The sequence below is a fragment of the Lithobates pipiens genome, unplaced genomic scaffold (assembly GCF_037356315.1).
Source record: "Lithobates pipiens isolate NorthernLeopardFrog02 unplaced genomic scaffold, aLitPip1_a1.2 Scaffold_8, whole genome shotgun sequence".
NCBI lineage: Eukaryota > Metazoa > Chordata > Amphibia > Anura > Ranidae > Lithobates > Lithobates pipiens.
Window position 1 is genome coordinate 457,221,716 of NW_027507903.1, and position 12,457 is coordinate 457,234,172.

A 12,457-nucleotide genomic window follows, 5' to 3' on the forward strand; every position below is an offset into this window, starting at 1 on the left:
ACTTGGCTGCACCACTGCGTGTCCCCCCCCATTCATGTGTAGACTGCTGCAACGCACCTGCGTGTCCCCCCCCCCCCCCCCCTTACTGGCTGCACCACTGCGTGTCCCCCCCGTGTGACCTGGCTGCACCACTGCGTGTCCCCCCCCCGTGTGACTGGCTGCACCACTGCGTGTCCCCCCCCCCGTGTGACTGGCTGCACCACTGCGTGTCCCCCCCCCCGTGTGACTGGCTGCACCACTGCGTGTCCCCCCCCCGTGTGACTGGCTGCACCACTGCGTGTCCCCCCCCCCCCCCGTGTGACTGGCTGCACCACTGCGTGTCCCCCCCCCCGTGTGACTGGCTGCACCACTGCGTGTCCCCCCCCCCGTGACTGGCTGCACCACTGCGTGTCCCCCCCCCGTGACTGGCTGCACCACTGCGTGTCCCCCCCCTGTGACTGCTGCACCCCTGCGTGTCCCCCCCCGTGACTGGCTGCACACTGCGTGTCCCCCCCCCCCCCCCGTGGACTGGCTGCACCACTGCGTGTCCCCCCCCCCCCCCCCGTGTGACTGGCTGCACCACTGCGTGTCCCCCCCCCCCCCCGTGTGACTGGCTGCACCACTGCGTGCCCCCCCCCCCCCCGTGTGACTGGCTGCACCACTGCGTGTCCCCCCCCCCCGTGTGACTGGCTGCACCACTGCGTGTGCCCCCCCCGTGTGACTGGCTGCACCACTGCGTGTGTCCCCCCCGTGTGACTGGCTGCACCACTGCGTGTGTCCCCCCCCGTGTGACTGGCTGCACCACTGCGTGTGCCCCCCCCGTGTGACTGGCTGCACCACTGCGTGTGCCCCCCCCCCCCCGTGTGACTGGCTGCACCACTGCGTGTGCCCCCCCCCCCCCGTGTGACTGGCTGCACCACTGCGTGTCCCCCCCCCCCCGTGTGACTGGCTGCACCACTGCGTGTCCCCCCCCCCCCCCGTGTGACTGGCTGCACCACTGCGTGTCCCCCCCCCCCCCCCGTGTGACTGGCTGCACCACTGCGTGTGTCCCCCCCCCCCCCCCCGTGTGACTGGCTGCACCACTGCGTGTCCCCCCCCGTGTGACTGGCTGCACCACTGCGTGTGTCCCCCCCCCCCGTGTGACTGGCTGCACCACTGCGTGTCCCCCCCCGTGTGACTGGCTGCACCACTGCGTGTCCCCCCCCCGTGTGACTGGCTGCACCACTGCGTGTCCCCCCCCCCCCGTGTGACTGGCTGCACCACTGCGTGTCCCCCCCCCCCCCGTGTGACTGGCTGCACCACTGCGTGTCCCCCCCCCCCCCCCCGTGTGACTGGCTGCACCACTGCGTGTCTCCCCCCCCCCCCCCCCCGTGTGACTGGCTGCACCACTGCGTGTCTCCCCCCCCCCCCCGTGTGACTGGCTGCACCACTGCGTGTCTCCCCCCCCCCCGTGTGACTGGCTGCACCACTGCGTGTCTCCCCCCCCCCCCCCCCGTGTGACTGGCTGCACCACTGCGTGTCTCCCCCCCCCCCGTGTGACTGGCTGCACCACTGCGTGTCTCCCCCCCCCGTGTGACTGGCTGCACCACTGCGTGTCTCCCCCCCCCCCCCCCGTGTGACTGGCTGCACCACTGCGTGTCTCCCCCCCCCCCCCCGTGTGACTGGCTGCACCACTGCGTGTCTCCCCCCCCCCCCCCCGTGTGACTGGCTGCACCACTGCGTGTCTCCCCCCCCCCCCCCCCCCGTGTGACTGGCTGCACCACTGCGTGTCTCCCCCCCCCCCCCGTGTGACTGGCTGCACCACTGCGTGTCTCCCCCCCCCCCGTGTGGACTGGCTGCACCACTGCGTGTCTCCCCCCCCCCCCCGTGTGACTGGCTGCACCACTGCGTGTCTCCCCCCCCCCCGTGTGACTGGCTGCACCACTGCGTGTCTCCCCCCCCCCCCCCCGTGTGACTGGCTGCACCACTGCGTGTCTAACCCCCCCCCCCCCCCGTGTGACTGGCTGCACCACTGCGTGCCCCCCCCCCCCTGTGTGACTGGCTGCACCACTGCGTGTCCCCCCCCCCCTGTGTGACTGGCTGCACCACTGCGTGTCCCCCCCCCCCCCCCTGTGTGACTGGCTGCACCACTGCGTGTCTAACCCCCCCACCCCGTGTGACTGGCTGCACCACTGCGTGTCTAACCCCCCCCACCCCGTGTGACTGGCTGCACCACTGCGTGCCCCCCCCCCCCCGTGTGACTGGCTGCACCACTGCGTGCCCCCCCCTGTGTGACTGGCTGCACCCACTGCGTGTCCCCCTCCCCCTGTGTGACTGGCTGCACCACTGCGTGTCCCCCCCCCCCCCTGTGTGACTGGCTGCACCACTGCGTGTCCCCCCCCCCCCCCTGTGTGACTGGCTGCACCACTGCGTGTCCCCCCCCCTTTGTGACTGGCTGCACCACTGCGTGTCCCCCCCCCCCCTGTGTGACTGGCTGCACCACTGCGTGTCCCCCCCCCCCCCCCCCCCTGTGTGACTGGCTGCACCACTGCGTGTCCCCCCCCCCCCCCCTGTGTGACTGGCTGCACCACTGCGTGTCCCCCCCCCCCCCCCCTGTGTGACTGGCTGCACCACTGCGTGTCCCCCCCCCCTGTGTGACTGGCTGCACCACTGCGTGTCCCAACCCCCCCCCCCCCCCCCCCCTGTGTGACTGGCTGTCGGCTGTCCCCTCCTCCGTCGCTGGCTCCGCCATCTGCGCGTGCCGCCCCCCCCCCCTCCTCGGTCGCTGGTCCGCGCCACTGTTCCCCCCCCCCCGTCGCTGGGGGGGGTCTTGCCATACACTGTGATCCAGCTGATTGGAGGAAAGGCACATGCCCCCTCTTACTCTATAGGCAGAGACTTGCAGAGCTGTGCTGTGAATTGACCAGCTATCTGCGAATGTATTTATAGCACCCATTCTGACAGAAATTTCAAGCTGGTTTTATCGCATGTGTCAGAAACTTGTCAGGCTGATCACGAGACGAGTGAGGCTAAGATGGCCCCCACTTGTCTCTATACCATAGGAGGGTGGAAGCTATGTCAAAACGTCACTTCCGCCCATACCTCTTTAAAGGAACATTTATTTATTTATTTTTTTATTGCATTTAAGTCCAAATATGAGATCTGAGGACTTTTTGACCCCGGATCTCATATTTAAGAGGACCTGTCATGCTTTTTTTTTTTTTTTCTATTACAAGGGATATTTACATTCCTTGTAATAAGAATAAAAGTGATCCTTCTATTTTTTTTTTTTTTTTTTTTTTTAAACGGTGTAAAAATAAATTAAAATCAAGTAAAAATAAGGAAGAGAAATATATATATATATATATATATATATAATTTTTTTAACACCGTCCCGACGCGCTCACGCGCAGAAGCAAATGCATACGTGAGTAGCGCCTGCGTATGAAAACGGTAGTCAAACCACACGTGAGGTATCACCACGATTGCTGGAGCGAGAACAATAATTCTAGCCATAGACCTCCTCTGTAACACAAAACCTGCAACCTGTAGAATTTTTTTTAAATGCCGCTTATGGAGATTTTTGAGGGTAAAAGTTTGACACCATTCCACGAGTGGTTGCAGTTATTGATTACTATGAAATTTGAGTTAATTTTACTGTGTGTGTGTGTGTGTGTGCATACATACATGCATGCATACATACGCTTGTAAGACCGATGTGCAAATAAGTGTTGCAATGACTGCCATTTTATTCTCTAGGGTGTTGGGGGGGGGGGGGGGGGGAGAGAAACAATATATAATGTTTGGGGATTCTAAGTAATTTTCTTGCAAAAAAAAAACAGTTTTAAACATGTAAACCCCGAGTCTGAAAAAGAGGCCTGGTCCTTAAGTGGTTGTAAACCAGGGGTCTCAAACTGGCGGCCCTCCAGCTGTTGCGAAACTACAAGTCCCATGAGGCATTACAAGGCTGATAGTTAGGGGCATGACTCCAACAGGCAGAGGCATTATGGGACTTGTAGTTCCGCAACACCTAGAGGGCCACCAGTTTGGGACCCATGCTGTAAACCCTTACAAACCACTTTGTCCTACAGGTAAGCCTAGATTAAGGTTTTACCTGCAGGTCCAAGAAATGGTTTAGGAGATATTTGCCAAAAGACGGGCACCGCTGTCTACGACGCATGCGGCGTAGACAGCGGTGCACTGAGCGTGCCGCAGTTAACGGCGATATGCCGTGAGTGGCGGCTCCCGTGCGCATGCATGGGAGGGATGTCATGGCGGCTCCATCGAATGACAGCGCCGTAGCAGCAAGACCCACCAAGAAGATGGAGGCTTTTATTATTTTTTTTTTTAAGTTTGCTTTTGTATCATCATATTCACCGAACCATTGCCTGTGCACACATGTGAGCAAAGAATGGATTTACATTCCTGTCTCTGAACTATGTTGTAGAGAATTGTGTTTATTTACCCCCCCCCCCTTTTTTTTTTTTTTTTTTTTTTTTTTTTTTGTGTGTGGTAGGATATAAATGATTATGTGCTTTACAATATCAATAAACATCTTGCAGGTGGGGCACTTGCTACACGGAACTGGGTTTTAACCAGGCTTACTTATTGCTGTGTTGTGAACAGACCTGGAACAGTAAATTATCAGATTACATAGAAGGTTGGATTTTTCCAGCTTTCCTTTTATTGAGGATTGCTGCATGCTGTGCAATCTGTGGATAAACCCTGTAAAGTATATTAGTTTTACTTCTAATATTTAGAAAAATCTGAAAATGCGATCCCTAGATAGCAGCTGTGAAAACTCTAAACGCAAAGTGTGGTGTCTTTTAATGGTACGCAGATACGTGACACTCCTTCTTTCCAGCCAATTGGAAAAGAGATGGTATCGCCGTGTGTAGACTCAACAAAGCACATGTATGGCAGGCAGACTTATCTGGTGAAGCGCCCATCTTTTCTTTTACCCTCTATTCACACCTAAGTGTAGCTATTTACGTATTTTTTTTTTTTTTTTTTGTGACCTAAATGCTCATATATGAACAGGGCCATTGAAATGAATGGATTGGGCTTGCTGAGGTTTTTAGAGCTTCATGCGGTAAATTGCTAAGGTGTGAATGGGCATAATGTCTTAGCTGTAGACCTCTATGTGTGAGTCTTTCCTCCTGCTCTTTCGGTGTGTAGGGGAGCCATTTCTGCCGGGAGAACACGTGATTGCTGGCGATAATCGTTACAACCAGCCTGTTGGATTTCTAGCATACAAGCCAATTGATGTGCCCACCCAAGTAGATTCAATCAGCCTGCCCATAGATGGAAGGAAACTCGACTGTTCCCTGCTGAACCAGCTGAGATTCAAAAAGTGTGTGGGCTTCATTAGAGATCCTATTGCTGCTTGAAGCCACCCACTGGCTGCAAGTGAGAAATGTGATTTTCTCACTTGAAATGTGATTTTCATATATTTGGCGCAGACATCCATGTAGCACCACCTTCCTTTCACACATAATGTCTGTTTTTGATGGACTCTGGTCAGCAGGGATTTCTCCGTTGATCCCTGCTGAGCTGGTGGATGACAGGTCTGTCTCTGCTCACTTTGCAGGGACGGACATGTCTGATCTCCACTATGGGGGATTGAATGAAAATGGATCCGCCTGTCCATTTTATTATTTTTTTTATACGATCCACCAGACGGATGGAAAATTGGGTTTCTATCCATCTGAATTAAGCGGATCGGGTGTCAGCTGACATCTGCCACTCCATAGAACTATATGGAGTGTCTGGCCAGGTTTTTATTTTTTTAGGCGGACCTGAACAAGTCCGCATGTGACAGGGGCCCTAAGGCAAAGTGTGTGTGTGGTTTTTTTTCTCCCCATTGTTGAGTCATAAATTGTACGTTGTTTACTGGGAATTTTTTTTTTTTTTTTTAAGTCTGTTTGGTTGCCAATATAGAATTCACCTTCAGGGAAATTGTTAGAAAGGCACATCAGTGCTGCTCTGCATACAGGAAGGGTTTGATCTGTGCCTGGTGACGTACATTGTGATCTTTGCAAGCCTTGGCCAAGCTGTGAGGCTCTGCGGGAGACATATGGGCAGACCTCAGACTCTTCTCTCTTGGGTTCTATTTTTCCATATTTGTGTATATATAGAGCGTTGCTGCTTGGTAATTGCTATTATTTGGTTACACTGCAATAAAAGGCAGCATAATCAATAACATGTTAGAGATGGTAGCAGCTTGAGACTGCATTACTTGGTTTAAAGAGAACCAGTCTTGGCTGGTGTATACAGAAATTGAATATTAATCCTTAAAGATGATCTTCAAGTTGATGGTTAAGGCTCAGTTCACATTGCTGCGATGCGGGTTCCCACATGGCATGTCTCCCGGTGGCAGTTCACACTGCCCTATGCTAACTGCTGGGAGTGTCAATTAAAAGTTAACGACGTCCCCAATTTAGTTCACATATTGCAGTGCGATCTGCAAATTCGGACAGGAATCAGATCGCATGGGTGTGATCCAATTCTACTGCGGACCAAAAAAGGGTCCTGTGCCAGTTTGGTCCGAATGCAATGCAAATTCAGTCATGCTATCTGTTTGGCTTAATTTGCATTGCACACAGACATCCCATGTGACTTGCAGTGCGAATCGCATGCAATCTCGCACTACGCAGGCGTGTGAACCGGCCCTAAATACTGTTTTTAAGGCTCGGTTCACATAGGTACGCTGTGCAACCTCGCATTTGATATGCACTATAAATTACATGCGATGTATGTACGTTGCAATTTCAGCCATATAGATGGCATGGCTGAATCTGCATTGCATTCAGACCAATTTTTATTTTTTTTGTCTGCACCAGGATCGGATCGCATCAGTGTTCACACCTATGGGATTTGATTCATGTCCGACTTGACAGTTCGCACTGCAATATGCGAACTGATCTGGGGGTGTCATTAACTTTGTATTGACACCCGCAGTGGTTCGCATAAGACAGTGTGAACTGCCTTACAAGTTAGGTGTGATGCAGCATTCCCGCATCACACCTGTGTGAACCAAGCCTTATGTTTCTATCCACAGTCCTAAGAGCAATTTTGTGTGGGGTGTGTTTGGGTGTTTTATTTTTTTTTTTTTTTGCGCTAATTAATCACTGCTAATGATCATAGTATCAGTGATTTTGCTATGCCCTCTCCACTAATTATAAATGCCTCTTGGTGATTTCTTCTGTCTTTTTTTTTTTTTTTTTTTTTGCCACCACTCTGCAGTGGGATGACCCGGGCTAGTCTGTACCGTCCATCTATGGCTTAAAGGACTGACCAGCCTGAGATTCCCGGTCTGCTCCACTTAATCACATGATTGGCAGATTATCCAAATGCAGAGGATGTGATGATGGAGCCTGCTTCATCTAACTTCTCAGTGGCCAGACATTGCTGTGTCCAACTAGCGCTGATGTATGTCAGACTTTTAGCTGAATGATTTCTCAAAATATGTAAGTAATTAAAATTGACCTCCTCCACACCATTTTCAAAATTGAAAGCAGCCATTGTGTCCCAAATTGACATTGCTGGGTATGCTTGCCCAAGCAGGTGAACATGGGCATATGCTTTTGTACACTCAGATTTGCAGGAGGCCTTCTCCAAGGGACTGAAAGCTTTGAGAAAGTGTTAAATCGTCCTGTAGGGACAGGTGACACCTGGGAATTTTCCACCCTCTGTCATTGTGGTCTGCTGGGACTCTGCATCGAACCTGTAATGGCGCGTACACATAGTCGGACTTTCTGACAACAAATGCTCACTGTGAGCTTGTTGGAAATTCCGACTATGTTTAGGCTGCATCGAACATTTTGTTGTTGCATTTCCAACAACAAAAATTTGAATTTTCCGACAAGATCCATTGTTGTAAATTCTGATCGTTTGTACATATTTCCGCCGCACAAAATTCCACACGTGCTCGGAATCAAGCAGAAGAGCCACACTGGCTAGTAAACTTAATTTTTCTCAGTTCGTCGTATATGTTGTACATCACTGCATTCTTGGCGATCGGATTTTCTGACCGTGTGCATGCAAGGCATGTTTGAGCCAACATCCGTTGGAAATAAATCCAAAATATTGTTGTCGTAATGTCCGATTGTGTTAACGCGGCATTAGGTTACAAATTGGTATTCGGGGGATGATTTTGTGCCCTTAAAGTGGGAGTTCCGTATTTTTTTTTTTTTTTTTTTTTTTTTTTGCCCCTCAATTTTAAATGGCTGCAAAATGCGGGACACGATTGCAATGCCAGTCCGTCTAATGACAGACCAAGCTCCTGTTCCTCTTTTGAGCGACTAGCATTGTGATTGCAGCGCAACAATCACAGCAAAATTGCAGTGCGATTGGGGTGCCATTAGAAGTAATGGCATCACAATCGCATCCCGCATTTTTGCAGCCATTTTAAATGGTGGCGATTCTGACCATGTGTGAATGCAGCCCTAAGGTGCCAATAATGGCTGACAAATTTTATATTCATGATTAGAAGTCAAATATGTGTGTATATGTGTGTGTGTGTAATATATATATATATATATATATATATATATATATATATATATATATATATATATATAATTATAAAAAAAAAAAATTGGGCCAAGTGCATCCTGCAGTTTTGTTACCAAGACTTCAATTCGGTGCACCTCTAGCTCGCAAGGGTTGCCTTCTGTGCAGTAAGGCTGTCTATGTGCAGGAGCTTTCTGTAATAGGACTGTTTGCTGCTCTCTCCTTGTACAGGTAGTTTTCTGCAGCCAGCCTGTTCTCAGCACAAGCTGGAATTTCAGAGGCATTTGATGAAAACGAGGTAGATTTGTGGCTATTGAAGAATGTTTGCGCCTGGAGTTCAGCTTTAAGCAGGCTCTTATGCATATTGGATTGTACAGTTAACACAATTCTAGATTAAAACTGCATAAAATGTCTCTTGGTTTGGATGGTAAAAAAAGCCATTTGTATAACCAGGACAGGCTCAATTAGCACACACCTACAGGTAAGCAGCTCTGAAAATGCAGTGTTCAGACCTTAAGCTTTAAATATTTTTTTTTTTTTTTTTTTCGCTTTATTGAACTTTATGCACTTGTTTTGACTTTGCTAACTGGGGTTTTTTTTTCTTTCTTCGCTTTATTGAACTTTATGCACTTGTTTTGACTTTGCTAACTGGGGTTTTTTTTTTTTTTTTCTCTTTTCCCCTCTTGACAGAATCGCTCATTGTTTCAATTTAATTCAGCTGATGAGGACAAAAGAAAGGCAAGTATGGCCTCTGAAACTACACGCATATGCACACTAATGGTCTAAAGATTTTAGAACACTTCCATTTTTACAGTAACTTCTCGCTGTAACCTGAAATCAGAGCTCCAGCCAAAAAAGATAAATTGCCCATTCAAAGGCGACTAGCTTTGCTTTTGCTTGATCTTCTTTAACCAAGACTTTTCCCCACAGTACTTTTCTGCTGCTAGATGTCGCCAATCTGATGGCCAGCATCCCTCAACCAAGACCATGTTGCCCCGAATACTCCCCAGCTTTTGCCTGGACAGTGAAAGGAGAAGCAGCACAGTGATGGGTTCATCTGTCACTTTGTTTACTTTTTATTATGCTTCTTGTGGAATTTGTGGTTGCTTGTTGCTGCTTCCTCATTCCAGCCCTGCTGTACACAGTTTAAAAGGTGGCTGCCAGGTTGTGTGCGCACACTCACACACTTCATAGCTGCAGTAACTTGTCTGTCAGCTTAGCGTTTCAACTTCTAACTGCTTAAGGACCGCCCCCATGTACAGGTACCGTGACAGGCCAGCCCTTAAGTGCATAATCGTGCACCTGTACGTCATAGCCTTCAGCGGCTCTGGGGCTTGTGTGCCGCCAGAGCTGCGATCCTGCTGTGATTGGACACAGCGGGGGCCAACCAGCAGATTTGAGATGGCTGCCAGGCACCCATGATTGTTCTGTCTATGTAAACAAGGCAGACCACTGTTCTAGGAGGGAAGAAAATTGAACTCTTGTGTTCCTGCCAAGCAGAAACAAGGATCTGTTTTCCTCCAGTGTCAGAACCCCCGTTAGAAAGCACTCCCTAGGAGCACATGTAACCCTTTGAGCGCCCCTGGTGTTAATCCCTTCCCTGCCAGTGTCATTTATACTGTGATAGTGCATATAAAAAGCTCCATTTAGCTATTGCATAAAATGGAGGATTATATATTAAAATGCCTCAATTTTAGCTATAACACAAAATGGGAGACGATGAGCATTCTTCCAGATGCACACATTTTGCCATAGTGGTTATTTGACCAGTTTTGCTGTTTGTGCTCAGATCAGTAATGCTTCCTGGGAAGATGGGATGGAAATTAAATGATTGGCTAGTGAATCTGCATGCCAAACAGTAAAGGGTCAGTATTAAAGTGGATGTAAGCGCCCACATATACCCAGTGAAGTGAACAGCCTCAGATGAAACAAATCTCCCTACATAAGTTTTTACATGTATCTCTGCTGTCTTCAGCTTTATTTGTTCTTTAGAAAATTCAGATTGTTAGATTTTTCTCTTCCTGTTCAGCATTGCATTGAAGCCTGGGCATACAGCCAAGACAGCTGATTTGGAGGACACACACCCCCTCTCCTCATAGGTAGACTTTTCAGAGCTATTCTTGACTAGTTCAGCTTTCTGCTAATTTATTTAGAGCATCCTCTCCCAACACAACTCTCGGGCTGCTTTTATCTTAGTTGACAGACATTTTCAGAAGTCTTCAAGCTGTTAACAGAAGAACTGAGTAGGGACAATCACCAGACATAGTGCTTTGAAGAGAGATGAGAAAACACTGCAGATATGTGCCCAGCTCAAATTTCATGAATTGGGTTTACATCCACTTTAAGGGTATGCTAACAGGAAGGGGTGGTGCCAGGCTACCAATTCCGTTGATTTATTTATTTTTTTGTTTCTCTGTAGAAACTATGTGAAACTATTTTCGAAGTACTGGAAAAGGGAAACAGCATTTCTTGCCAGATTGCCTGCTTGGAGGCTCTCCGAATCCTCTCCCGGGATAAAAAGGTTTTAACGCCAGTGGTCACAAGGGAGAACACGAAGACCCTCATGAAACTGGCGAAACTGGATCCTGAAGTGAAAACTCTAGATGACTCTGAAGACTTTCCAGTTATTGTGGAATCATTGAAGTGCTTGTGCAATATTGTGTTTAATAGTCCTGAGGCACAGAAGCTGAGCCTGGAATTAAATATGGTTGCTGGACTCTGCCACCTCTTGGAGATGTGTGAAGGTGGGCAGACAATCAATGACATTCGCTGTTTCGATCTGAGGCTACTCTTTCTCCTAACACTGCTGCATACAAACACCAGGTCTAAACTGAAAGAGGAACTACAAGGACTCCCACTGCTGACAAACACTCTGGAGAGCATTTTGGGGATTCACTGGGTTGGGGAGTACCGAGCTGCTGGATTGGCTGGCACCAAATCGTTGGCTATGCAGGAGACTGACTGCATCATAGAGGCACTAAAGGCTCTCTTTAATGTGACACTGGACAGCTGGAATATCCACAGTGAGGTAGGATATCTAATATTGTGCTTGTAATCTACATCCATTTAACTGGACTTAAAGTGAATGGTCACTTTAAAAAAAATAAAAAAATAAATAAACAGTGCCTGCCAAAATAGTTGGTACTTGCCTGTCCACTTCAGCAGCAAATCTTCATGAGAAGAGAAGTGGCATGGGTGGTGAGAAAGAGATGAGTATTCCTGTAAGGATTGCCTTTTATAAAAAAAAAAATCGGCAGCTGCCCTAAAAGACTATGCCGCGTACACACGATCAGACTATCTGGCGGACAAACTGCCGGACTTTCCGAACCAGCATGCCTGCCCACACATGACCGGACTTTTCCGGCGGACTAGGTCCACTGTACTTTTGAAATGAATGGACTTGCCCACACACGGAGGAAAGGCTGTTCATTTTGAACGCGGCTCCAGGTAGCCGGGACTAGCGAAGGAAGTCTGTCGGCAGCAAGATTGACACGTCGCTGGCCTCGTCACCTGGTATGGACTTAACGGGGAAGCCCTACGCCGAAAAACAGTGTGGGGGTCCCCCCAAAGTCCATAGAAGACCCTTATCCGAGCACGCAGCCCGGCCAGGAAAGGGGTGGGTGCTTTGGGGAAAGGGTGGGGGCCCCCCCGCGCGGGCCGACCCACCCCAAAGCATCTTGTCCCCATGTTCATGAGAAGGGCCTCTTCCCGACAACCCTGGCCGTAATAAGGAGGCCCCCAGATACTAGCCCCCACCCTATATGAATGAGTATGGGGTACAATGTACCCCTACCCATTCACCTGTGTGGGGGGAGGGGGGCACCCCACACAACACACACGCAGATTTAAAATAATTTATTGCACAGCTCCGGGGGGTCTATCACTGCCACTTTCTCCTCTTCTTCCTTGGGATGTTGACTCTACATGCATGCTCTCTGGCCACACACACACACACACACACACACACACACACACACGGCAGGAT

At 49.9% G+C, this 12,457-nt stretch overlaps 1 protein-coding gene across 1 annotated transcript in view; it reads left to right on the forward strand.

Moving 5' to 3' along the window:
* RIC8B (RIC8 guanine nucleotide exchange factor B) overlaps positions 1-12,457 on the forward strand; it is a 100,694-nt gene that overhangs the window by 584 nt on the left and 87,653 nt on the right. The window contains exons 2-3 of the mRNA XM_077468465.1: positions 9,163-9,210; positions 10,892-11,500. Of these exons, the coding sequence (XP_077324591.1) occupies positions 9,163-9,210; positions 10,892-11,500 (657 nt within the window). The remainder of the gene's footprint in view (positions 1-9,162; positions 9,211-10,891; positions 11,501-12,457) is intronic.